We start from the raw sequence: 27,536 nt of genomic DNA, 5'->3' as shown, positions 1-27,536 counted from the left end.
TTACAGAGGAACAGATGCCGAGGCTCCTCCGGAACCATCTGGCCAAGAGGGGCCTGGGCTCGGGGTGGATGTTGTCTTTAGATCTGAGTACACTTCTCGGCGGCCTCCAGCCCACCCCACTTCCTCTACCTGAACTGTAGCTTTCCCAGGAGCTCTGTCCCTGAGGACCCGCCTCCCGAGTTCCACCTGGCTCTCATTCTACTCCTTTCTTTTCTGAGCCTGGGTTCTGTGTCGCCTACCATTCCTGATAGGGCCACATCTGGCCTTGGGGGCCTGTAAAACATTTTTCTATTCTGTAGTATTTTAAACCTCTCCTCCTCACCTGTATATTCCAAAATTCCTCTATCAGCCCTACCCTAGCCGGTTTTGCTCAGTGGATAGAGCCTCGGCCTTCAGATGGTCCCAGATTCGATTCTGGTCAAGGGCAAGTTGCTACCTCTTGCCTGGGTTGTGGGCTTGATGGGGGGGGGGGGGGGCGTGCAGGAGGCAGCCAATCAATGATTCTCTTTCATCATTGATGTTTCTATCTCTCTTTCCCTTTCCCTTCCTCTCTGAAATGAATTAAAAAAAAATTTTTTAAAAAGGATTTTAAAAAATGTCTCTATCACTCATCTCCATGCCATTTATTAGTTCAATACACATTTATTGAACATCTATGTTGGGATTTGTTTTCGACACTGGGGCCACAGTGAGAGTGAGAAAAAGTCCCAGACCTGTAGAGTTTGCATTATAGTGGGAGATGGTAAATATATCAAGAAATATTTCATATATCAGATAACAATAAGTTCTATGAAAGAAAAAATTAAGGCAGGGTAAGGGAGAGTGGCTGAAGATGCTGTTTTAGATAGAGTGGCCAGGGAAGTCTTCTCTGAGGTGGTGACATATGAGCAGAGACATTCATGGGCGTGAATATCTGGAGGAAGAACATTCCCCTCACAGGGAACAGCAAACCTAGAATCCTGAGGCAGAAGTATGCTTAATGCATCAGAGGTTGCCATGCTCTTTAGTCATTAAGCATTTATTTTTTTTTCCAGGTACCTGCTGGGGAATGGGGAATATGAAGATGCAATCAGACAAAGTTTTTGCCTTGAAAGAGCGTCAGCTTAATGAGGGATACAGCATGTAAACGAATAATTACAGCACAGGTTAACTACAATGAAGTTGCGTGTACTAGTAAATGCAAAAGGAGCACCAAATCCAGTCTGGCGGGGGTGGGGGGGTGGGGGGTGGGGGGAGTGGGGAGTGGGGGGGAGTTGGGAAAGGATTCCGGGAGGAGGTGACAATTTGAGCTCAGGGCTGGAGGCTTAGGAACTGATAATGCCAGGGGATAACAGGGCTTGGGCATTTTAAGACCTGAATACACAGGGCAGTTGGGAGCCTGAAGTCCCGGGGAGAGGTGGAAAATTAGGCTGGTGAATGTGGAGGAGGCTGCGCCATGCGGCTCTCTGCGTGACAATCTGAGAAGCTGCTTTTATTCTTTGGATGATGGGAAAGCAGCGCTAAGACTCTCCCACCATATATTTGTGCTGTTTCCCCCTATTCTGTGTGTGTGTTTTGGGGTTTTTTTTTAGTACCAGAACATTTCCCCATCCTCCCCGCTACTTCCCTACTGCTACACCTCCTTCCTCCTCCAGCGGCCCGGCTTCCGAATCCCGCTCCGAGGACATCCCCATCATTCCCCTCCACCCGGGGCCCAGCCGAGGCCACGCCCATCGCCACGCCCCCCGGTGACGCAAGGCGCCCGGTGCGTGGGGATTCCCAAAGCCGTGGCCACTACCCGGCCTGCCCCGCGACAAGATGGCAGCCTGAAGGCAGCGGGCCGCGGAAGAAAGTTTGTTGTGGGCTTGGAGTAGTCGGGCCGGGAGGCCGGAGTTCGGGGAGGGCTGTGGGGGCACTGGCCTGGAGTCGGGGCGGAGGAGGGACTAGCTCCAGGGTTGCGGAGAGGAAATGGGGTGGAGGAAGGTTTGGGGCAGAGAGAAAACCAGAGGGAGCTCGGGTGGGCAGCGAGGGACCCTGGGATCCAATGGCAGCCCGGGGGGAGGGGTGCAGGGCGGGGGAGCCTGAAGTGGTATGCCGGTCCTGGAGAAGCAGGGTCACGATTTGCAGGGGCATTTTTCAACTGAGAAGTAAAGACACCTGGAGCTCGTGGCCGAGGTCCGACTGCATCAGGCCGGTGGGGGAGCCATGGGGTCTTTCCTGTGGGGAGCACAGTGGGGACGGGGAAGCCTGGAGGATGCTGGGCAGGTTTGGTGAGGAAGGGAGTCCAGCCAAATGACCCTTACAGACTTAGACCAGCCTTTCCACAGTCTGTATAGGAGCATCTGCCCCAATTTCAGCTGAAGACTCTGGGGCCCCAGGGACTGGAAGCATCACAGTGCCTGCCTGGAGGAAGAAGAGGTAGCGACCTGCCCAAGCCCACCCCCAAAGCGGGTAAGGTGGCCTCCGGAGACAGGCTGGCATGCTCCCCGGAAGCAGGATGCATGGGCTCGGAATGATGCTGAGAATCACTGACTCTGAGGAGGGCGCTGTTCCATAGAGGTTACCCTGTGCCTGTGGTCCCTAAATTAGTATTCTGTTTAGATTGCATGCTGATTTTTCGAGAGTCGGAGGTAGAATTGTGTGCCTTCACCTGTGCAAGCGAACGTGGGCAAGTAGCCCAGAGATCAGGCTGTAAATATTTTAACACACCCCTGTCACAAGCAGTTTCCTACATGTTCACTATCTTCTTCAGTTTTCCCATCACATCTTCAGTTTGGTATCCTGCCTGAAGCGGAGATTTGTGGGTGACAGATGGTGGGGAGACATGAGAAAACAAATTTCTGTAGGTGTTCACTGACCATTTAGGCACCTGCTGTTACCAACTCCTGAGTTCACTCTTGCAGCATTTCACTTTCTTTCTCTCTCTCTCTTTGTGTGTGTGTGTGTGTGTGTGTGTAAGAAGGGCTCCTTAGTGTTCTTGGGGGTGTGGATTTGGGGGTAGGTCTGGTCAGAGGAGGAGGAAAGGCAGAAGAATCCAGATGGATTTATGGCAAGAGGTCAAGCTGACTAGTGTAAAGTTCTGGGAATGTTTATTACATAGCTCTCTGAGACACCCCCCCCTCCCCCCCAATATTTTGAGAACTGCTTTACAGCCTGGACAGTGTGGTGATGGAAGTAAAGGATTGTGGAACTTGCCCTTTTCTCTTCTGGTAGCTTGCTTCTCTTCCTTTGTGCTCTCCCCATCAAATCACATTTTAAAATAAATCAATTTCTTAGCCAAACTAAACATGGCTTTAGAGATAGTGGACTTGGGGTTAAGGGGTCTGGAGCCACGGAATGCAGTGAATATGGTCCTCCCTTGCTTTGATGCCCAGTGGTTATGCCCAAGCCAAAGTTGGGAGTAGGCTTCTTACTGAAGCCAGTTTCAGGGCTGCCCTCTGCTCCATGCCTGGACTGGGAGGTCTGGTTTGGTCTTGGACACCTCACTAACCATCTCCTGATCCCTGCTCTAACCGCCCCCCCCTCCCCCTCAAAAAAACACAAAAACAACAGGTCTGACTGCAGACACACCAGCCCAAATCACTGTTACTGGGCCAGCTTCAATACCTTCAGGTACCTGAAGCACTGATGCTGTTTAGCTGTGCCTTCATGAGAAGGTTAGGAACCTTTTCTTTCTGAGGACAGTGTGTGGATGCCCCTTGGAAATTGTGATCAGCAAGGACAGTGTGGTGAGTGTGTGTACAGGTTAAGAGCTTTGACTCCAGAGCCAGACTGTGTAGTTCATATCCTGGCTTTGCCATTTTCTAAAGCTCTGTGACCTTTAGAAATTACTCAGATCTCCCTGGCTGGTGGGCTCAGTGGCTAGAGCGTTGGCCTGCACACCAGAGGGTTGCAGGTGCAGGAGGCAACCAGTGATGTGTCTCTCACAGCAATGCTTCTTCCTCTCCCCTCTCCCCTTCTCTTCCTTTGTGCTCTCCCCATCAAATCACATTTTATTTATTTATTTATTTTTTAAATATATTGTATTGATTTTTTACAGAGAGGAAGGGAGAGAGATAGAGAGTTAGAAACATCGATGAGAGAGAAACATCGATCAGCTGCCTCCTGCACATCTCCTACTGGAGATGTGCCCGCAACCCAGGTACATGCCCCTGACCGGAATCGAACTTGGGACCCTTCAGTCCGCAAGCCGACGCTCTATCCACTGAGCCAAACCGGTTTCGGCCAAATCACATTTTAAAATAAATCAGTTTATTAGCCAAATTAAACATGGCAGAGTCTCTCCCCTCTCCCCCCTCTCCCCTCTCCCCTCCCTTCCACTTTCTCTAAAAATAAAAAAAATCCTTACTCTTTGGGGATATTTACAAAAAAGAAAGAGTCCCGCAGCCATGGCTCAGTGGTTGACCTATGAACCAGGAGGTCACATGTTCAGTTCCTGGTTAGGGCATATGCCTGGGTTGTGGGATGTGCAGGAGGCAGCCAATCAATGATTTTGTCTCATCATTGATGTTTCTATCTCTCTCTCCCTCTCCCTTTCTGAAATCAATAAAAATATATTTTTTTAAAAGAAAAAATTACATTGCTCTATGCCTCAGCTTTTTCATTAATCAAATGGGTTTGGTAAGAGTATCTCTTAGGATTGTCTTGAGGGTTAAATAAGTTAATATATTAATGCATTTAGAACATTACCTGACCCTCAATATGTATTTGTTGTTATTATGCTAGTCAGATCTCAGCACTAATCTCTGCTTCATGATCGAACCTGGAGTCTCTCTATGCAGGACCTGTACTGGTTTGGGCTGCTGTTCTGATGCTAGAGAGATGAAGTACAGCTTGTTAAACTATTTAAAGTGTTGTTAAGCCCTGGCTGGCGTGGTTCAGTTCATTGAGTGTGGTCCCATGCACTGAGAGGTTGCGGGTTCAATTCCCATCAGGACACATGCCCAGGTGGAGGCCTTGATCCCCAGTAGTGGGCATGCAGGAGGCAGCTGATCAATGTTTCTCTCATTTGATGTTTCGCTCTCTCTCTCTCTCCCTCTCCCTTCCTCTGTCTCAAATCAGTAAAAACAGTTTAAAAAATAAAGTGTTAAAAAGCCAGTTATTTCCTGCTGAAGCTTTGAGGCTTCTTTGCAGTTGAGTGATAATGATGATGATGATGGTATAATAATAATAGTGCTTATCAAGCACATTTTATGTGCCTGGCACTGTGGTGAGTGCTTTAAATGTATTAACTAATTTTTATAACAACCCTATGAAGTAAATACTGCTATTATCCCCATTTTACAGATGAGTAAATAGAGGTACAGAGTGGTTAAGTAATTTGCTCAAGGTTACTGAGCTTGTAAGTGGCAGATCTGGAATTTGATTCTAGACAATCTGGCTTTGGCAATTGAGCCTTTTTTTTTTTTTTTCCCCCCCAGTAGGAAGTTAACTTTAAAATATGCCTAGTGGCAATTTGTATCGCTTTGTTTGTTTGTTGTGATGGTTAGATGTATACCCATATTGCAAGTAAAATTTTTTGGTTATTTAAAAAATGTTTTAGGAGCTGAGCTCTTCATCACAGCTCCCTCCTTCCTCTCAGAAATAATAACTGGTGCTGGGACCTTGGTGACGGAGCCCTCTGTGCCATATTAGCCAAATCTGGGCTCTTTCTTCATGATTCAAGTTGGCCTTTGCAAAACCTTGAGCCTGGGTTGGATGAGCAGAGTGACATTAGGAATTAGGACATGGGGGGGGGGGCGGGAAAGAGAGAACATATTAATGTACATGTAAATATAAGGCTCATTTCTGACTGATTACCGACATGAGCCATTGAAGTAGCCATAGTGTTAAACTCATGGACAGACTGGATGCATCTTTCTTTTAACAAGCAAGTAACAGCACTGAATACAACGGAAATACTTTGCTTCTGATGCATACCAATGATCAGAAATGGGAGAGATCATGTTTCCACTTGGCCTATGGACTTGGGGATGGGTGTGCAAACCTGAAAAAGAGTGATAAACCAAACCAAGACAGCAAAGAAAAACTGCCAACTTTTTATGTTCTCCTTTAGCCTGTATTTCAGAAGTTCTTCCATGGGCTGAGCTATTATTATTACTATGGTGGGAGCCAAAGGTGACAAAGCACAGTTCCACTTGGAGGTGGTGGTGTCCCTGTTTATTACCGTTATCTTTATATTTTTTCTGTGTTTTCTGTTATCTGAGCCCCCATTTGGAAGAGACAATCTACTTACAAGTTTGTGCTTCTGTATTAAGTACTCACTAGTGAGGTTTTTTGCTTCCAGCAGTAACAAGAGCTTCTCTGTAGGATTTCTGAGGGCACGTTACAGAATTTTGTACCATGAATTGACAGAAGGTAAAAGGAAGAGGGTCATTTGAGCAGAATTAACAATAAATGATATGCAGTTTGTAGTCTCTTTATTTAAAAAACAAAACAAAAGAAAAACAAGCAAGTAACAAACTGCATAGGAAAGACCCACACAACATGGCATTTTAAGCAGTTCCTTCCCCAGCTTAAGAGGAAAATGGAAAACAAATGCGCTTCTGCTGAGGCTTGTGTTGCTGAGGAAGACCCTGGCTCAGCACTCAGGCCTTTTCCTTTAGCCTGGCAGGCCTCTGGCAGCCTTGGGGCAGAGGTGTGCCCACGGTGTGGTAGACTGGCTTTCCTTGGCCCTGCATTTAAGACTCACTCTTCCCCTCCTTCTGAGTCATGCTCTGTCTATTGAAGTCACCCTCAGGGCCCATCTTTTTCTCCCGTAAATGACTCTCCACCCTGCCATCAGAGTAGGCACGCGCCTGGTGTCTAACCAGATTTCAGGGAATTGGGGGTTTAGGAATTAGGGCTTTCCTTGGGAATTCCTACCCAGCCCTGTGATGAACTTTTCTGTTTTCAAAATCACCTGTGGCACATGTGATTTTGTCAGTCTCTGCTGTTCTCCTCCATTAACTGAGGAGCCACGTGTCTCAGGATAGCGTACTTTACATCTCGTGCTGCAGGCAGCGTGCTGAAACGCGTTATCTCCATAGGGTACATCTTTGTGTTTTGGTTGAAGTACTCAGACTTTCTGGATGCGGATCACATTTTAGCAAATGATTAAACTGCGGGGTGAAGTCTGATGGATTTTGAGTTGATTCTCCTCCTTTATGGTTCTCTTTTACTTGTCTAAATCCATTTCTTCTCAGACACTGCTTATTCATGTATTATCTTTCAATCTACTCCCTTCACATCCTTACCACCACCTTTTGAGTGCCGAGGACCTCTGGGTAAACCAGGCCTTCATTTCTCACCTGGATTCAGTCTCTTAACTGCACTCTGAATGTACTTCATTCTAGCTTCTGGGCATCTGCAAGGGCTGGTCCTGCTGTCCAGGATGCATTCCCCCCCCCCCCCCCCCCCTTTCCTTCCCTTTTGGTCCTTCACATCAGTTTAAATGTCACTTCCTTTCAGGACCTCACCCCTTTTAGTGCCCTTCTTCTGTGCTTCTATTTTCACACTTATCCTTTATTGTAATTGCCTGTTTACTTGTCTGACTCTTCTAAGATTGAGAAGAGGGACTGTATCTTATTCATTATTGCATTCTCCCATTTAGGATAGTGCAGGGCACAGAATAGGTGCTTTATAATGCACTTGTTATAGGTGCATATAGGACAAATGCAATGTGATGGCAGTCTCTCCCAACTCCAGTCTAGCTTCTCTGCTGAAATTATTTTTTCTATTAAAAAAAACCATGTTTCTTCCCTTAGAAATGCCATGGGTTCCCCTTTTTTAGGATACAGTCATAGCCAAAGGTTCTTTACATGCTAGCCCAAACCCAACCCTCTAGCCTGAGTTGCTGCCACTCCACTTCATCTGTCCTGTTCTTCATCACTCCTATTTCCTGCTGCTCCTGAATTTGCTGTGGCCGTCCATTTACTGTATTCTTTGCTTGTGCACTGTACTCTCTTGATAATGCTCACCATGTCTCTGAAACTGCTTATCCCCTAAGACCCAGCTCCCCTGTCACCCATGAGAAGACTATCCTGCTTTCCGTTCCTCCTCTTGGCCCCCACAGCACTGTGTTTGAACCTCTGTTCTGGAACTTATCTTGTGTGGTGAGTTTAATTGTTCATCTTTTTCACTGAGCTGACCCCCTGTGGAGGACAGGAGATTGGGAGGGTGGGTATGTGGAGAATTGGGAGTGGGTGAGCAGTGTGAGAGAGTCTGATTTTGGAGCTTGGCACACCTGGTTTAAACCCAGACTCTGCCACTCATCAGCTGTGGGACTTTGGGCAACTGGCTTAACCAGTAGGATCCTTGGTCTTGTACCTTGTAAAGCAGCGGTTCTCAACCTGTGGGTCGCGACCCCTTTGGGGGCTGAATGACCCTTTCACAGGGGTCGCCTAAGACCATCCTGCATATCAGATATTTACATTACGATTCATAACAGTAGCAACATTAGAGTTATGAAGTAGCAACGAAAATAATTTTATGGTTGGGTCACAACATGAGGAACTGTATTTAAAGGGCCGGAAGGTTGAGAACCACTGTTGTAAAGTGAGAGTGACATTATCTTTTATGCAGGGGTATTGAGCATTAAAGGTAATGAGTTTACAGCATATAGCACGGTGCCTGGCAAGTAAAAGGTACTCAGTAAATATTTGTTGAACGAACAAATTCCATTTTGAAAAACTCAGTGTATAAGAAAAGGCTTTGTTTTATTCAACTAGAATAAGCCTTTTGCTTTCTGCCAGGTAGCCAGGAGCATTTTTGAAGTGGGAGTAAAATTGAGAGTCTCCTTTCCTGTGATGAAGCAATAAAAAAGGTGAGGCTAGGGACATCGTCAGTGAGCAACCTGTTAAAAAAAGATTGTTGATGCTTCTCCCCATGCTTGTGTTGGAATGACTCCTTTGATGGGTCGTGACATGCATTCGAGATTGGTGGTGACTTTGGTGGATACAGGTGGGGGCAGGCAGATTTGTAATGTAGTTAAGGCTGGGGATGACTGCATGGTGTGTTTGAGGATCCATGTCTCCTTGTGTTTTTTTTGTTTTGTTTTGTTTTTCTCCTGGTGTTTTATGAACTGAAAAGTGTTGGGTGAAGCTGGTGGAACACATGTAGGCATTGAGGAAGCCAGACTTTTGGGGCCCAGTTTTCTTAGGGCTTTGATGATCTTGTGCCTCAGCACTGGCTTAACTTGGATACTCCCCAGAAATGGGGCTGAGAGAGTTGCTGTCTTCTCTTTGCCTTTTTATTTTTAGTGTAGTTGATGGAGGCAAGGGGGTTGTTCTTAGACACCAGTTCTCAGCAGACACCGAAGGAAGTTGTTTCCAGAAGTCTAGACCTCTTAATTGTATAATGCCAGGTGGTACTCCAGTGTGAGTTTATAATCAGATGAGGAAGGTAGGTCTGTGTTTTCAGGAAGACAGCCTTCTTGTCTGGCCCTCCCCCAGCCAGGCCCCTCTCCTTTGTGCCCTCAAAGCACTCCCGCTCTCTGATGCTAGTGGCTCTTCACCTGTCTCCCCCACTAGGGGCAAGGTCTTCTATCTCTGAAGCTGCTAAGGGCTCTGGTCCTTAAATGAAGGCACTTAGGCCCTCCGCCAAGCATGTCAAACGCAAAGGCTAACGCGGGCCAAGTAAGGTTTAAGTTTCTGTGAGCTGCAAAAAACTAAAAGCTTCAATTTTCATAGAAACGTAGGTTTATGTCAAAAAGTATACTATACAATAGAACAAGAGCAATGATAAAATTAATGTTTTCTTACATACCATTATTTTGGCTGGGCCGCAAAAATATTCGTTGTGGGCCGCATGCGAACTTCCGGCCACAAGTTTAACATGCTTGCCCTACATAGTCCGAGCTGAGCCATCCGGGTTATTGTGTGACCCCCACCCAGTCCTTCCTCAGGGAGACTAAAGCAAATAGGATTTATCTGGCAAAACCTTTTGAATGCTTAGGAAGGCAGGTCCTGCATAAACAAAAGCGATAGTATTAAAAATAGCGTCACTGATTGTTTTTCAGGGTTGAGTTAATGTGGTTAAATGATCTTCCAGGTGCTTCGCTTCAGCTGTCTCCCTTTTCAGCCTTTTTGTTCCATAAAACACCCCTAAGGACAGGGTTAGAAGAGGAAGTGAAACACGCTGGTATATTTCCTTGCTGAATTAGTCTTTGGATTCTGGCATCCTCTTTGTTATCTATTAAGCTTCTTTTAGTGCCCCTATAGCCTGCTTTCTTTTCTGGTTGTATCACTAGTCTTATCTAGGTGTGCTCCAAGCTCACAGCCAGGAGCAATAACCTTGGTAATGCCTAGACAATCAAAAGGATGAAGCCAATAGCTAAAAGTGAAGGACTTTTACCTGGGTGCTACTCCTGGTCTCAGTTTGGGGCTGGCATGTCTTCATTGATGGCCTCTTGACAGGGGTGAAAAGCTACCTTGCATGTTAAACAGATTTGAGAGGAGATTGGGTGAGTCAGCTGGCCTGGCCGTGAGTAGAAGAATGAGACCTCTTCTTTGTTAGTTACTGTCTTAAAAGTGTCAACTGTCTGCTCTCGGTGGCATTTAGAATCCATTAAGGTCATGACAGAATTGTCATGGCTTTTCTGTGCCTCCCTAGAGAAGACAGCTTTCCATGTTTTGACTGGAATTGGAAACAGAGGGCTCTGTCCCAGTCTGTGGTCTTGGGCGAGTCACTTGTCCTTCTCTGTCACTTCAGAATGGGAGAACGCCACCCGTTCTGTGGGCCTCACTAGGCTATAAGGACCCAAGGGCATATCATATCGTGGAAGGGAAGGCTCTTCCAGACGGCAGAGCACAGTGAGGTGGAAGGCTTCTGTCTGTCTGGGATCTGTATGTTTTTATCATAAACATAAGTCCTTGTATAAAATACCAATCATCCAGAAAAATACACAAAATAAAAAGTAAAGGGGGAGGTTGGGGGTTAATGGGGGGGATGAGGACACATTTGTAATACCTTAACTAATAAAAAAAAAAAAAAAAGTAAAGAGACCCCCCAAAGATAGGAAACTATCTAACAGTTTTAACAACTGTTAACCATTTATCATGTACCCTTCTAATTGTTTTGTGTCCTTCTAGACATTGCTAATAATGTATTATTTATAAAACTCAATAGTAATACTGGTCTTCAATTTGCTCTGTTCACCTTACAAGCTACCCAAGGTCGAGTGTCCCCGTTGGAACCTGCGACAAGCCTGGTTGTGCCTCTTCCCCAGCCTGGGGTCCTCCGGGCTTGCTCCTTGGGAGGTGAACAGGTGTCCCTATAGGTTCAGGCCGCTGTGGCCCCGTGGTTCTCTCTGAGGGACTGTTTTTATTCTGAGCTGAAATTGTACGGCAGGAGTGCCCTTGAGTGGGAATCAAAATGGATATAAGCATGATGTGGGCATCAACCCTGCATCTTACCTGTTTCTCCCCTTCGGTCCTCTGTCATCTTTGGCTGGGAGGAGAGTAAAGCTACCTGATTTTTCAACCTCGGTTTCAGTGCAGAGAACGTCCCTGGTTTCAACCTTGGATTAGGCAGGTCACTTGCTGCTCTACTTTTTGAAAGCAAACCAGACCCAGCTGGTGTTTTTTGTTTTGTTTTCTATTATTGTTATTATTTTGTGGGTGAGGATTCTGAAGATTGCTTGTTCGTGGCCTTCCTTCCCTCCCTTCCTTCCCTTCTTCCTTCCTTCCTTCCTTCCCTCCCTTCCTCCCTCCCTCCCTCTTTCCTTCCCTCCTTCCTTCCTTTCTTTCCATTGTGGATTTTTCCCCCCATTGATTTTTACAGAGAGAGTGGAAGGGAGGGAGGGAAAGAGAGAGAGAAACATTGATATGAGAGAGACACATCAATTGGTTGCCTCCCACACGCGCCCTGACTGGGGCTGGGGATAGAACCTGCAACCTATATACGTGCCCTTAACTGGGAATTGAACCTGTGACCCTTTGACCCTGATACTCTAACCACTCCTCAGTGGCTGGCCATGCTTTCTTATCAGTCCAGGGAAGAGGTCAGAGCCCACAGGAAGAATTCTTTCTCTTTTAGATGCTTATCTCGCCCTGCATGGTCAGGCCTTGGCCTTTTGAGCTCTGGGGCTGTTGTCACAGCATTATGGGGATCCCAAGGAGTAGGCAATTGGAGGCTTTCCCTGCCTGCGTTAATCATTAGCCTGGGCTTGGGAGAAGGGCCAGGCCCCTCTGTGTGGCTAGGGTGGTCACTGGTCTCCCTTCTCTACCCCAAGTCACCTCCTCTTCTGCAGGGCTATCCAGGCAGAAGGGAGAATCCCTCCCTGTTCCCCTGACAGCATGTTGCCTTTCCTTTAGCACAGCAGTATGTGCTGGAGCTCTCCTGTCCTGCTGCCCCAGAGCCATTTCTTGTGGGGTCTCTGGGCTCCACTGCTGTGGCTGCATTGCCTTGATATAGTAAGCAAGGGCATGTTACTTCCCTTAGGGTGGTTCTGCAGGATCCAGGAAAGTGTGATGCTTGTCTTTCTGCCATGGCTCATTCTGAGAGGGTGGACTGGTCCCTGTTGGAGCCTGGCTATAGCATAGCCTTTATCCTTGCTCTGTGGGTTCCACTGGGCCAGCTCCCTGGGAAGAGCCATCCCCCTGGCCCTTTCAGAAACTCAGAGGCAGCAGTGTGCTGCCCTCCCCTTGACTGGCCCAGTGCTGGGCCGGGTCACACACTGCCCCATTGTACTGTGCTTTCCATGCAGCTCTTGTTGCAGCTTCTGATCCCTGAGCCAGTTCTCTCCCAGCCCCTTTCCTCAGAGCCTGTGGGTGGTGGTGGGTGGACTCTGCTAGCACAGGCATGGGCTGGGTGGCAGCTGCAGCTGTGGGTGGCTTTGTTCTGACAACCCAGCTTTTCGGGCTCTGGTGTAGCCTGGCATCAGTGTCCGGGGAATAGGTGAGAAAGGAGCTGCCCCGCCTGGCAGCAGCAACCTTTCCACAACAGCTGACCTCTCTGTTGACCGACCAGAGAGCCTTGTTACATGGGGTCAGTGAGCTGGACTCACTGGGTGGCAGGGCGGTGCTGTACCTCTGCCTGGCATGATTTCCGGGTGGGAGAAAGCCCCCGAGGGCCTGATGCTAAGTCCGGAGGAGCCTTGCCTGTCAGGAGAGTGCAGTGTGTACCCTGGGCATTGCAGCTTGGCATTCCTTCTGTTCTCTCTTTGCAGCTCCGGAGTTGGGCTGCTCACAAATCAAGCTCTCTGTTTGTATGGAGTGCCTGGAGGGTGTCTGCCATGAGTCTGTCACTAACCGTGCTAACCAGGAGAGCTGGCTGGTTGGGGAGAAGACACTAACCCTGTGAGTCTGACCTGGGCCAGCTAACCTGCTCTCAGAATACCACCAGCGGTGCCTCTGACCTCTCTCCCTCCCCTAGCCTGGCCACCTCCTCCCCCTGGCTTACCTCATGCCATCTCCTGTTCTCTGGTGCTTATAACTGGGTTCCCTCCATCTTCCCAGTCTCCTTGCTCTGGGTGGGATGTGTCCCCTTCATGGCCAGGGAGGAGGGTTCCCTAGGCACAGCCACCTGCTCATCTGCCAGCCTGCTGCTGGACTTGGCCTCCCCTCAGTCTGTACCATGCCGCCCAGATCTTTCTTAAAACAGAATTGGGTCGAGTTCTGTTTAATATGCCTGTAGCACCATGGAGTGGGAGCGTGTCCCTCGGTTAGCCTGCCGTTTCTTTTTCCTGCCTCAGAGACAGGTGGAGATTTTCTTTTAGACTGAACCGTTTCCTTCCTTTTTCAAGAGGAGGATTGAATGGTATCCCCATTAGTCTCACGCCAGGGTCATAGTTTAAGATTAGCTGCAAGGTTCTCCTTGGGGTTGGGGAGGTTGAAGAAAACCTTGGCCTGGTTGTGAGAAATTCCCTGGGCAGAAGAAGTGGATACCAGAACCAGGTACCCACCTGAGATGTAGCTCCCATTGGTGACTGTCATTCTGGGAGGTGGAGTGGGTGGAGTTTGACCCCCTCCCCCCAACCCCCACCCCGCCTCCCACAGCTGGAACTTCAGGTGGACTTTAGCCGAGAAGAGCTGGGAAGGGCGCCTTAGCCCAAGGGAGCAGGACTTGCTTTGGATCCCACAGTGGGCCTAGGTGAGGCCCTGGCCTGAGATTGGGAGGCTGGTGAACGGCCCTTTAGGTTTGGAAAGGAGAAGGGGGTTCCCGAGACAACAGGAAGGCCGACTGCTTGGAGCTCCCTGGTGTTATGCACAGGTAACTCTTTATTTTATTTATTTATTTTTAAAAAATATATATATATTTCTTTATTGATTTCAGAGAGGAAGGGAGAAGGAAGAGAGAGAAACATCAATGGGAGAGAATCATTGATCGGCTGCCTCCTGCACGCCCCCTACTGGGGGTCCAGCCCGAAACCCAGGCATGTGCCCTTGGCCAGAATCAAACCTGTGACCCTTCAGTCCGCAGGCTGACCTCTATCCACTGAGCCAAGCCGGTTAGGGCCACAGCTAACTCTTTAGACAGACTATGTCTCCTGCCTCTGGAGGCCGTGCAGTATGGGGTAGGCTGGATAGGGAAACTTGAGACCTGCAGGCCCGCACAGTGGTTCTGTACTCTTGGGCTGGGAGGGAGAAGGTAGTGAGCTGTCTACTAGTGTGTGTGTGGGGGGGGGGGGGGGGGGGGTGTAAATGTGAGAGCTGGTAGATGCTACTCAGACGTTTAGGGACCCTGAGTTAGCAAGCTGGAGGGGTTTGTGGCTTGGCTCTGACCAGGAAAGCCAAAGGAAACTGGAGGGGAGGCTTAGTTCAGGGCCACCCGTCACTTGGTTCTTGCATCTTAGGAGAGGGCATGGGGACCACTGTCAGGTGCTGCTTATGATCTTGGGGATATGTTGGCCCTCTCTTTATAGGAGAGGGGTTGGTTTGGTTGGATCATCAGTCGTCTTTAGCCCCTTTCTTCCTGTCTAGTGTTTGCTTGAATGAAGTCAGGTGATAGACTTGAGGTATTTGCTCAGGTGGGGAGCCAGGTGAGCGCTGAAGGTCACAGCTCTAGTTTTGAGTCCTCAGGATTACTCTGTGACAGAATAATACCCACCCATTTTGGCTTTTAAAAACCTGTCAGTCTGTTCCTCTTTGAGCAGGCATGAGGCCAGATCAGGGCCCCAGGCAGCTTGTCCCAAGAGGGTGAGATTGTACTTGCCCAGAGGGGTGGCAGCATGGCTGTCAGAGGGGCAGCAGGGCCAGTCTGGGCACAGACTGGCATCTTCCAGCCGAGTCATCAGCCCAGAACAGAGCCTGCCCAGGCCCCACTCCATGAGCTGCTGGATGCTTGCCCGCCACGCGCCCAGGATTGCTGAGGGCTTTGCTCATGTATTGCAGGAACAGCTGCATGCCGGAAACTGGGGGCTGGTTGCAAGTGGGAGGGGCACCTGGGGCCGGTGTGGGGAAAGCTGAGCCCCAGCAGCTCTTTGAGGACCCGCTCACTGTGCTGAGGGACTGTTCCGCTGTTCACTGACAGCCCCGGGGGAGAGGGCCGTACTCATGCTGGTGGAGCCCCTGCCCAGTCACCTGGTTACAGGGCTGGCCCTTGCAGGGGGGTAGTCTGTATTTCTTGGGCCTCGTTTGGAGGCAGAGGCTGGCTTTCAGGAGCTTGCGGTGCAGCTTTCGCCAGGCTTACAGAGTTCAGAGACTACGTACAGCTGTTAGCTAACAATTAGCTGTTAGCTGAGGACAGTTCTCACAGAGGAGGCGCTAGTTCCTGTGTGATCAGACATGCATGTTTTAGCAGTTGATTGGGGGCTATGGAAGAGCCTGTATTTATTTCTATTATTTATCTCTTGCTGGATTCCAAGGGAATTAAGGCAGAATACAACAAGGCTAGAGTATGCTAAAGAAGGGCTGGTTTTCCTTTCATTTTAAAAGCAGTAGTGATTGTTGACTTCCGTTAGCCTTTTCTTGGGTGAATTATGAAGAAGAGCTTGAATGATTTTGGTGGTGATGTGGGGCCCTTGGTAATTGAGAAGTTGGGTTCATTGACCCACTTGCTTGATTCAGTGCCAGCTGTGAGCAGAAAGGCGTATCATCAGGTTCAGAAATAGTCTGAGCCCAGATAAATGTCGGGGCCACAATTTCCTGACAAGAGCATGGGTGATGGGGGGTGGGGGTGGGGGTGGCAGGCTGCCTTTCCAGGGCAGGGCAGCTGAACTGGGCAGTGAAGTTGTAGAGAAGAACTTGGAACTGGGGGAGACATCTGGTGAGGGAAGGCAGAAGTTTGAAAAGCCAAAGAGCCACACCCGTGTTGGATTCAATTCAGTCTCCCTCGCTGGGCCCTCAGAGGAGGTGCTTGGACCTCCCTTCTGCACCTTTGACTTTGCCCTGGGCCTTGGGGAAACCCAGAGAAAGGATGGCAGAAGGAAGCGAGAGGGCGTCCTTGGCTCTTGAACGTGCACCTTCCTCTGGTGCCTCCTGTGGGTGTTTGGTGGGAGGAGGAGTAAGGATAGTGGTTTGGAGAGAATCAGGATTCTGAAGAATTTTCTCCAGGAAACGACTCCATCTGCAGCAGCGGTGATCCCTGATCACAGTGAAAGTCCCTGGTCACATACACATACTTCACATCCACACAAAAGGAGCAGGTATGAGTCCCACCTCCTGGTTAAAGAGTGAAGCTTGGCGAAGTTTTTGTCCTTTGATTAAAGGATACTGCTCGGCCAGCTTCTGGCACACATTTCTCCTTATGTCTGTCTCTGTCTACACTCTCTGCTCAGCTGTTCAGGTTCACAGTGCGGGTTCACTGTGCATGAGAGTACCGTTTCCAATGAAAGCAGACTTTGTTCTCCGGAGGCAGCTAATCATGCCCCATGGGCTGTAATCAGGGAGAAGGTATTTAATACAGGGCAGGTGGCAACAGGCGGCCTGCACTGACTGGCAGATTGCAACATGGCAATTAGGAAGCTATCACCACCCCCCCTCCACCCCCCACCCCAGCAGATACGGGGTTGAATCTCTCCTCCAAACTGATTCTGAGCAAGTGAAGAATGAATACTATGCAGAAGGAGGAGGAGGAGGCTGGTTGGTGGGGGTGGTGAGGGGTGAGGAGAGCTGCTTTTTCTTCTCACCTCACCTCCCTGAGGTAGGGAGGAGGGTTTATTGCTGCTCTGGGTATCTCCCTCAGCAGTGCCTGCAGGTCCAGCCCAAGGAGCTTCAGACTAAACTGGGCCAGCCAGAGGTTTTATCGTCGGCCTCAGCCTTTCTCCCGGAGCACAGCTGTACTCGTACAAACCAAGCATGTGATCTGGTAGCTGCACATCCTTAGTCATCTGCCCCAGTTCCTTGAAGCTGAGGGAGTTTTGGAGTTAATATTCTTCCCCCATCAACTTCTAGACCTTCCAAGGACCATTTTCCAGAGCTGGGCACCGAGAGGCCCGGAGGCTGCTTGCTTGCTCATCATGGCCCGTGGCCCATTCCGAACGTCCAGCTGTGTTCCCTGGAGTCCTTTTCTCCATGCAGGGCTGGAGACCGCCTTGGGCTGAAACACTGCAAGGCCACCTGGGAACCTCTGGGTGGAGATTGGCCAGTGGAGGCTGTCCCTGGTAGCTGGGCTTTCTGGGGGGTCTGCTCTGCTGCCTTTCAGCTTACCTTTCATCTTCCTCCAGCTTGTGGCCTGGTGTCCCGCTGCTTCTTGTTCTGTCCTCCACACCACCTGGCACCGTTCTCCCCCTGGGTCTGTCCTTCCCTGTGGCGCTTCTAGTCCAGGACAGCGGGCGGCCAGGCCCAGTGTGTTCCTGTTCAGTGCCGGCATCGTGGGCCCCTAGACGCTGAATCTGGGGCACTTAGTGGATCTCAGGAGTTAAAGCGAGGGCTCCGGTATTTATGGACATGGGGCAGGGAGTGGCACAGACTCTCCCTCGTGGACTTACGTTGGGGATACTGCAGGCTCCCTGGTGGGCATTGCCCTCTGTGTTCCCCGTTGGGAGTGGCTCCCCTCTCTGTGACTGACGTGCATGAAAAGAGTCGGCTCTGGCTGGGAGAGAACCAGCCCATCTCCCCACCATCTGTCCCAGAGTGTCCGTGCTTGCATCTACTCCCCATTTCACTGCCACCCACATCCACTCTGTCTGCCCCCTCAGCAAGCCCGACTATCTGGCTGCGGAAGCTCCGGGAATATGTGCTTAGGTGCTGGGGCGTGGGGACTTGAGGTCAGGATGAGGCAGGATGGGCTGTGGGATGCGTGGCAATTAGAGTGAGGGCTGCGGAGTGCGGAGAGGCTGCTCTCCTTACAGGTAGAATTACCAGATACCTGAGCAGTCAGTGTCCTCCCTGCCCATACGCATGTCCTGGCGCCTCGGAGACAGCGTGGGCATCGGCAGGAATAGGGTAGGGAAGGAAAGCAGCAGCTGAGAATAGAGGAGGGTACGTAAAGGGGCCTGCAGGGAAAGGGGGGCTACCCAGCTGACTGGGGATCAGATGGGAGCTGGGGCCTGGATTCTCCATAGAAAAGGAGAGAAGGCAGAGGCCAGCACAGGAGCCTCCCCTGGGTTTTGTAGAATCTCTTTGGCTGCATGTAACACTTACCCCTGTGTTTCTGGCTCTACCCACCTTCCCAGCTCAAATACACACCTCCACTTACATCCCCTGTGTATCAGAATCCAGGTACCCAGGCTGGTTTGGGCTGCCCGGGCCTCTCCCCCAGGCCATAGGAACTCTCACCCTGGGGCCCTCTGGAGGGGTAGCCCTGGGGAACCTGTGGGGGTGACTTGTCTGCTCCCCGCACCCCAGGAATGTACTGTCCTTTCAGGCCCGCCCGGATTCCTGTGCAGGGAGTCAGCTCGACACAGCATGCTGCTTGTGCCCTGTGGGGACACGTTCTGCTTCACCATCAAAGGGGTGGAGGTTGGCGGCTCGTGCCTGCTGTCACACCCCAGCTCCCCGAGAACCCCAGGCCAGAGACCAAGCTGTTCAGACAGAGGAGGGAGGCCACTCCCGCCCTCCCTACACCCTCACCTTCTCCCTGCCTCAGGCCCTGTTGGAATGTGACAAGAGTCATGGCCAGGGCATGTCCCAACAGCAGGAACACACGCTCTAGCCCGCAAGGCTTCCCTCAGCCCCGAGCTCTGTTTAGGTGAAGGCAGCAGGAAGATTGTTTATGCCCAGAAGGCCACCTGAGGTTACTGCCTCCGCTGGTCCCTGTGGTGGCTGCTGCCCCCCTGCTGCAGCCTAGTTTATTACAGATGGGGGCAGAGCTCAGAACCCCAAGAACTTGGAGGGGACCGCAGGTGACTCAGTCCCGCCACCGGGGGCAGGTGAGAAAGGCTTATCCAGTGAGGAAGGGCCGCACAGTGTGTCAGCATCACTGAGCCTGGGACCCCAGCATCTCAGCTCCCCAGACTGGGGTGTCTACACCAGGGTTTCTCAGCCGTGGCACTGTCAGCATTGTGTGTTGATCATTCTTTCTCGTGGGGGTGTCCTGTGCCTCACAGAATGTTTAGCAGCAGCCCTGGCCTCTACCACTACATGCCAATGGCACCCACTCCTGTTGTGATAACCAGAAATATCTTCAGACATTTGCCAGATACCTGAGGAGGGGGCGACGGGGGACCAAAGTCACCCTGTTTGAGAACCATCATTGCTCTAAACTGCTGCCTTTTTTAGATTTCATCTCCTGTGCCTTCCCCTCCTCATCACAGAGTCTGTTTACCATAGTGTACACGGAGGTAGCCTTTGGGTTCCTTCTGGAGACTGCTAGGAGCCTTCTTTCCAGCAGCTTCTTACATCTCTACGAGGCTTTTCCCTGGTATTCTCTTGTGCAGCCCATGTTCTCCAAACCTCTTAGTTGTTTGCAGATGCTGAGAGATGAACAGGACAGATGTGGGGTAGGAGAGGGACAGGACAGGGCCAGGCCTATTTCAGAATTGGGCATGTGTGTAAGCCACGACCATGAACAATACACAGACACGCATGACTATTCATAGAGCAGGCAGGAGCCCGGTGCTCAGTCCTCTCCCACCTCCACGCTTCCCCCTCAGACCCTGTCCCATGGCTTTCCTGCCTGACTCTCCCTGGGGTGCCTTCCAGGTCCCAGACTGGGCAGGTGGCCGGTGGCACTGACAGGCGGCTGACACCTGGTTTCCACTTTCTTCCCTTCTCCGGTTTCAGGAGCTTTTGGCAAGAGGAAGTGGAGGGGCCGTGGGATGCGGAGAGCCGAGGGCTAACGCCCGGACAGCGGAACAGAGCAAGCTGCTGACAGACAGACGGTATGTCCTGGTGAGGCCTGCACCCCCACGTGGCTCTCTCCTGGGGAGGCTGGCAGGTGAGGGGCAGGCAGGTGGCGCCTCTTGTCCGGGGGCTGGTGAAAGGAGACTGATGGAGGCTAGTGGGGCTTGGTCTACAGGACCCTGTCAAGCTCAGAGACCCACTGAGGAGCCTGGGTTGGGTGAATATCCTCAAAACCTTACTTTCTGGTTACAGTTATTTTATTTTGCAGTTATATTTTTTAAGGTAACGTTTATCAACCATTGCCTAAGTGCCAGGTGCTGCTCTCAGTGCTTTACCTAACCCCACAGTAACCCTGTGAGACCAGGGCTGCTCTTGCCCCATTTCAGAGCAGAGGGAGCTGATATGTGTAGAGGGCAGTTTTCCCTTCAAGGCCTCCTTCTGAGCCCACACAGGACGGGGTGGCAGCCTTCACACTCGCCGCCCACTCCTCGGCCAAGTGCATTCTTCCTGGTGCCAGGCCCCAGGTCTTGCCTTTCCCACCCCTCTGTTCCCCTTGGACCCATGCCCCCCTCAGCACTCCCCTGACTCCTTGGGCGCTGACACACCAGCACCCAGCCCTTCTAGTGACCCCAGCCATGCCCGAGTCTGTGGGCCTGCCTGGTGGCTCCTACCTTTGTTCCCCTCACCGTCCTCTTCCTCAGTCCCCAGGCCACTTGCCCTCCTTTCTGAGGCTCCTCCTCCCTGGCTTCTCCTCAGCAGGTTGAGGAGCCCTCACCTCCCAGAATGACCAGTGCGGCCCCTGCTAAGAAACCCTACCGCAAGGCACCGCCCGAGCATCGGGAGCTGCGGCTGGAAGCTCCTGGGTCCCAGCCTGAGCAGCAGGTCAGCAAGACCGGCACCCTCACTTTGCCTGGCAGAGGTGGGCCTCTGAAGCTGGCCGTCTGGCTGACTTCTCCCGCCTGAGGGGACTCTGGCCCCCTGAGTTGGGGCGAGAGTATGGCATTGCTGGTAGGGGCAGTGGGGGCTCCTAGAGGCCAGCCATGAGCACATGTCCGCATGTCAGGAAGCCCCAGAGTCTTGGTAGCTCTGCAGAAATGACCCCACACATGCAGTATTGCTCTCTCTACGAGAGGCAGCCCCCCAGACTGAGGGGTCCTAACCTGCTGGAGGCTGGGACTCATCCTCCACTGGTGGGGGAGAGCCGTCAACCTGCAGCCCCTCGGGGGGCTGTGGGGAGGCGATGCTCCAGCTCCTTTAACCAGACCAGCTGTTCCTCACTGTCCCCGGAAGCCAGGCCCTTCCTCCAGCTTTACTTCGGCTCACGTTTGTTAAAGACATCGGTTATCCTCCCTCATTAAGCTCAGTAACAGGAGGAAACGAGTTGGTGGTGGTTTATTCTCCTTGCTACCGGTTTCCTCCCTGTGGCAATGCATGGAGTGCACTTACAGAATGTGAGTGTCAGCACATGCTGAGCATCAGGGCACCATGGCCGCCTTGGTCAGAGTAAGGGCAGAGATGCTGTGACTGGCCCATTTCAGCTCAGAGAACAGTGAACAAACAGGCCAGGTATTGTGCTGGGTGCCTTGGTTTTGTAGACGAGGACCCCAGGCTCAGTGAGGTTAATATAACCAGCCTGTGGTAGAAACGGATCGACTCCAGGTGTTAGTGGCTCCAAAGTCCATGGACTGGCCACCCACCGCATTTTCCTGACCCCGACTGGCGTTTGAAGCAGTCAGTTTTCTTTGGAGTGACATTTCCCTCTTGCCATAGCACGTGCCTGTTCAGTGCTGTGTCTGGCTGAGCCCTGACTCTTGGGCTGTGACCAACATAGGGATTTGGGGAGGGTGGGGTAGGAGGTTACAAGCAAGGAGAGACGCTTCACTCCTCTGTCAGGATGAGCCCAGCGGTTCTCCTTCTCTCATGCACTTCCTCCTCCGAAGCCTCTGTGAGGGCCTGGCTCTGCGTGATGGTCAGAGCTGGGGACCTCAGCCGGGTTTCTTCACTTCCCTGGAAGGTCTCTGTCCCGCCCGCAGGGCTCAGGGTCCCGGGGAACAGCTGAGAGGCTCTTTCCCTGGGAGAGGTGTCATGGGCACCAGGGCTTATTTGCAACTGGCTCTAGGCCTAAGAGGGATTGGAGCTGGTGAGGGTTGGAAGGGGTTCTTGCGTCTTCTAGTTGGCATGGGAAAGTGATCGAGGCTTGTCTGGGCGTTACTGGATTGCCTCCGTCTCTACAGGACACTCACTGCAGCCCACTTCTGCTGTGAGAGTCTTTGGGCTTCAGAAATGGCCCTTCCCAGGGCTTTCTGGAGGGTGGGCCTAGCAGGAGGCCTGTGGCCTAGAGCTGAGCCTCAAGCTTCTGTTCTTTTGTGCCCAGGAGTCCCTGACTGATGCAGAGAGGATGAAGTGAGTATCTGCTGCCCGAGAGTCTGCCCTGCCTCAGCTCTGTCCCCTTAGCTCCGGGCGAGGCTGGTGGTGTAGTTGGGCTTTTCCTTGGATTAGGTAGAGGTAAATGTTGGGTTTGGGGGGGTGGTTTAGGGACCCTGGGAGGAGGCTTGGTGTGGATATTCCTTTGAAAAAACAGGTTTGTTCCATGGGCTGCAAGAGAACCTGGAATCAAGGAGGGGATGGCTTTGAGGGCTTGCTCTTGCCAGCAAGCTCCTCCCCAGCGCCTGGCCCTTCTGTGCCAGCTGCCTCCCTGGAGCCCTTCCTGTCAGCCATGTGAGGCCTCTGGAGAGGGGGCAGTGCTGGGCTGGATTTCCAGGAGATTAATAATGGAGCAGGCTGGTAGTGCAGTGGGGAAACTGGAGCTGGGGGCTTGGTGGCTGGCGGGCTTGGGCTGTAACCAGAGACAGACTTAGAATCCCCCCACCCAATTCTGTCTTATTCTTCTCCAGTGAGGGGGAGGGTGGGGGGACGACCATCTACTATCCCCTCTGCCTCCCCCACTCTCCAAGCCAGGCTGTGTTCTCTGGGCCAGAAGGGCTGAGGTTCAAGAGTCCCCTGCCCCTAGTTGCCTGTCTTCATGTCATCCCTACTTCCTCCCTGACCAGCCTGGGGCTCCAGGGCTGGCCCTTCTATCTCTAATGCCCCTTTGCCCTTGACTCCTTCCCTGCCAGGCTGTTGCAGCAGGAGAATGAAGAGCTTCGCAGGCGCCTGGCCTTGGCCACCAGGCGCACCGAGGCCCTGGAGCGCGAGCTGGAAATTGGGCAGGACTGCCTGGAGCTGGAGCTGGGCCAGAGCCGTGAGGAGCTGGACAAATTTAAGGACAAGTTCCGCAGGTATGGGAACAAGGGGCTAGGACACACATGCACACATCTCCCCATCATTGGGGATTAGCTGGAAGAGGCCTCATCTGATTCTGGTGAAAAAACTGAAGTTCGGGGAGGAGAATGACTTGCCCAAGATCCCTCATGAAGGAGAGGCTGAACAGGGCCTGAAGAACAGGGCCTTGACCCAGGGGCCTGCCTTGTATTCCTCTACAGGCTGCAGAACAGCTACACAGCTTCCCAGAGGACCAACCAGGAGCTGGAGGACAAGCTGCACACGCTGGTAACCTGTCCAAGAGGGCAGTCTGGCTGGCACTGTGCTCACAGCATAGCAGGGGGCTAGGACTTGCCAAGGGAATGCCTTTCTGCCCAGGGGCTTGGGGAGGGAAGCGGGGGCAGTGGTGGGGAGGGGACCGCAGTGTGCTCTGCAAGTCAGGACTGTCTTGATGCTCACACTGTTTCTCTTCTCTCCTCGTCTTCCCCTCATGCTGCCACCGTTGCTGCTGCACTCTCCTCTCAGGCCTCTCTTAGCCACAGCTGGATTTTTGCAGTTGCGTCTGAGTTGTGTGTTTTCTCCCTTGCCCCGGCCTCCTCCTCAGTGGAGATCTGGGATTGCCGGGGCCCTGGTCATTTCCCTCTGCCCAGTCCTGTTCTCTTCCTTATGTGAGGCCTGTTCAGTAGTCAGTGCCTCCTTCCTAGCGGACAGCTGGGAGCCTGCTCTTGGCCTAGGCAGAGGTACTGATTGATGTCACTACTGAACACACAGCCTCTCGGCTGCACTGGCAGCAAGCCCAAGCCTTTCCGGGGAAGGGGCCGTCGACGCGGCCTATGACCTGAAGATCAGAAGGCTGCTTTGGAGCCGGCAGCTCCCTTCCAACTCATCTAGATAATCTCACATCCACCCCCACCCCACCCCCAGCTGCCACCCAGCCTCCTCCCTCCTCCCTCTTCCTAGCCTGATCCTGGAAACACCCACATACATAGGCTTCAGTGCCTGGGTTTGCCCGGTTCTCACCTCTCAGGTACAGCCCCTTGCCTGGTGTGTAGAGTTCCCTAAAGGGATGGGCAGCCTCTTACACTGCTGGGCCCAGGTCATGCTCAGAAAGCCCCAGCCCCACAGTCAGCCCGGAGAACAGGAGAGTGTCTGGTCTCCTTCTGTCTGTCCATTGTCTGTCTCTATTCCATCCGCCTTGGCTGCCCTAGCACTTGTGGCTTCCTGTGTCTCGGGCTGGGAGGAGGGAAGGGGAGGAAGGGCTGGCTGGGGCGTGGACTGGGTTCACCACAAGTCTCGTGCTTCAGATCAAGAAGGCTGAGATGGATAGGAAGACACTGGACTGGGAGATTGTAGAGCTGACCAACAAGCTGCTGGATGCCAAGAACACCATCAACAAGCTGGAGGAGCTCAACGTATGTGCACTTCCCCGGCCTTCCTTGCCTGTAGCCGGCTATTCCTGGCCCAGCCCTGCTCCCTGGGGCAGGCTGGACTCTGAGCCACATTTGTATCTGCAGGAGCGGTACCGGCTGGACTGCAACCTGGCTGTGCAGCTCCTCAAGTGCAACAAATCCCACTTCCGTAACCACAAGTTCGCTGATGTGAGTACAATACCTGCCCCAACAGTGTCAGTCCAGCCTTTTTAAGACTCTTCTAACTCCAGTTTCTACATCTCTCTCCATCCCCTTGCCTTTCACTACCCCTTTCTGCTTTGCCTAAATGTCTCCTCGCAAGCCAGTCAACTCTGCCACTGGTTGGTATCCTGTATGCTGTCACTGGCCCATCACTAGGGCTGAGGGTTGGCCTGTTGGTATTTTTGGAACAGAGACAGGGAGAGAGGGACTCAGTTTCAGGATCCCATGCAGGAAGGAGGGGTGGCCAGAGCTATCAGCCATAAGAATATTTAGAGAGTATTAGGCCCCTGACCCCAAAGGACAAACTCTAGACCCAAGACCCTCAGGCCCAAGGTTGATGGGGCCAACAAGCAGTGGGACATTCCCAAGGCTGTCAATCAGTACAGAGCCTCAAACTTACGTCTGGTTTGGGCAGAAGCTACTGCTAAGATGGGGAAGATAGAAGTTCAAGAGCACGTGGGCCTTAGCACCAGTTCTGGGTTCAGATCCTGCTGGTGTTAATCAAAAGCTTCAAGTTATTTTAGGCCCAGTGAGCCTGTTTATGTGTGAAATGAGGATGTACCTGGGCGTGCTGCAAGCACAGGAGACAGCAGAGTGCCAAGCACACCGTGGTGCTTGCATGCGGTAGCCGTGTTTTGCCATGATTCAGCCTGTCTTAGGTTGGGATCATTCATGTCTCTCTTCTCTTCTGTTCCTTTACCCCAGCTGCCCTGTGAGCTACAGGACATGGTTCGGAAACATCTGCACAGTGGTCAAGAGGCTGCCAGCCCGGACCCTGCCCCCAACCTGGCACCAGGGGCTGTGGTACCCACCTCGGTCATTGCCCGCGTATTGGAGAAGCCAGAGTCTCTATTGCTCAATTCGGTCCAGTCAGGCAGTGCTGGGCGCCCCTTGGCTGAGGATGTCTTTGTGCATGTAGACATGAGTGAGGGTGCCCCAGGTGACCTAGCCAGTCCCCCAGTCCCTGGCAGCCCCACCCCTCAACCCAATGGGGAGTGCCACTCTCTGAGCACTGCTGGGGGCTCCCCAGATGAGGAGGTGCCTCTGCCGGCCTTTGAGAAGCTAAGCCCCTACCCCACCCCATCTCCACCACACCCTCTGTATCCTGGCCGAAAGGTAATAGAGTTCTCTGAGGATAAGGTGCGAATCCCCCGCAATAGCCCCCTGCCCAACTGCACGTATGCTACCCGCCAGGCCATTTCCCTGAGTCTGGTGGAGGAGGGGAGTGAGCGGGGCCGTCCTAGCCCAGTGCCCAGCAGCCCTGCCTCCACCCAGGCTTCACCCCACCACCAGCCCAGCCCAGCCCCCCCAATGCTCAGTGCCCCAGCCAGCTCTGCCAGCTCTGAGGAGGACCTGCTGGCCAGCTGGCAGCGGGCATTTGTTGACCGCACTCCACCGGCCGCTGTGGCCCAGTGCACAGCTTATGGACATGATGCGCTCCCCGAGCTGCAGCGCCAGTTTGCTCTGAGCCCCGCTGACAGAGAGGAGGAGGTTCAGGCACCTTCTTCCCCACCTGGTGAGAGTGGGCTTTTGCTGCCAACAGAACCCAACTCTGGCCTTCCCAGGGAGGAAGATGAGGAAGAGCTGAATCTGCCCATCAGCCCTGAGGAAGAACAGCAGAGCCTGCTGCCCCGTGATACTGGCACAGAGACAGGGCCTGGTACTTCCCACACTGAGGGCAGGCCCTGGGCACTCCCCGGCTCCAGCCGGCCCCAGCGCAGCCCCAAGAGGATGGGGGTACACCACCTACACCGCAAGGACAGCCTGACCCAGGCCCAGGAGCAGGGCAATCTGCTCAATTAAGGCCCCTGCTTGCCTTCCTGCCACTGCTGCACTGGGACTGCAAGGAGACCTGATCCCTGCAGCTCATTGTCCTCTCCCCAGCCAAGCCTTGAACTTCCGTCCCTCTAGGCCTGCACAGCTCTGTTCCTTGTACGGGGAGGGCCAGGTGGTGGGCCACACCAGGCCTTTCAGCTGCATTGACTGACTGGCACCAGCTTGCCTCATGGTTTTCCCCTTCTTGAAATGTTATTCTCCAAAGGTAACATGCAGCCAGGGCTCAAAATCTTTCTTCAAATCAGTCCAGCCCAAATCGGGCTGTTCTGGGGAGCTGAGCGGCTTATCACATCAGTGTTCATCCTCCATCTTCCTCTCAGAGCCATGAGGTGTTGTGTTGTTTTTTGATGAGGGGGTGTTATTGGGATTATTAACCTCTAATTCCTATTTTCTATTAACCTTTCTATTTTTTACTTGTTTCCCTCTCCCCCAGAATCCCTTGCACAGCCATTGCCTTTAAGGGGCCTGGCACAGCGCGCCCTCTGGGGTGGGAGAGGGCTGACTCAGGGCTCTCCTCAGCTGTTCCCTCTGGAAGGGAGTGGAGGGCGGGTCTCGGGCCTCCAGCTGGGCTCTAGATGAGGCCTGGCTCCCCTCCTAATCTTGGCTCTAGACTGTTACTCCCAGCTTTGGGAAATTTTCACATTGATGATTTTAAAATTAAATAAAACTATTTTACTGTTATGGA

The 27,536-nt window shown here is 52.2% G+C and overlaps 1 protein-coding gene across 8 annotated transcripts; it reads left to right on the top strand.

Moving 5' to 3' along the window:
* Positions 1 to 1,725: 1,725 nt before the first annotated feature.
* TJAP1 (tight junction associated protein 1) lies at positions 1,726 to 27,536 on the top strand. 8 transcript variants are annotated; one of them, XM_036317103.1, is made up of 11 exons: positions 1,870 to 2,430; positions 13,127 to 13,256; positions 20,064 to 20,161; positions 20,880 to 21,005; positions 22,498 to 22,526; positions 23,240 to 23,401; positions 23,606 to 23,672; positions 23,910 to 23,939; positions 24,689 to 24,796; positions 24,899 to 24,982; positions 25,721 to 27,536. In XM_036317103.1, exons 4-11 carry the CDS (start codon positions 20,907 to 20,909, stop codon positions 26,816 to 26,818), a joined length of 1,677 nt encoding a protein of 558 aa, XP_036172996.1. In that variant the 5' UTR covers positions 1,870 to 2,430; positions 13,127 to 13,256; positions 20,064 to 20,161; positions 20,880 to 20,906; the 3' UTR covers positions 26,819 to 27,536. The 8 variants fall into 8 exon arrangements, with proteins under 8 accessions (XP_036173003.1, XP_036173004.1, XP_036172996.1 ...); XM_036317105.1 differs by having other exon boundaries at positions 1,871 to 2,430; positions 20,883 to 21,005; XM_036317111.1 differs by lacking the exons at positions 1,870 to 2,430; positions 13,127 to 13,256 and adding an exon at positions 1,732 to 1,831 and having other exon boundaries at positions 20,064 to 20,171.

This window comes from Myotis myotis, unplaced genomic scaffold (genome assembly GCF_014108235.1).
Source record: "Myotis myotis isolate mMyoMyo1 unplaced genomic scaffold, mMyoMyo1.p scaffold_m19_p_7, whole genome shotgun sequence".
NCBI lineage: Eukaryota > Metazoa > Chordata > Mammalia > Chiroptera > Vespertilionidae > Myotis > Myotis myotis.
Note: the sequence above shows the minus strand (reverse complement) of the source record. Positions and strands in the feature narration are given on the sequence as shown.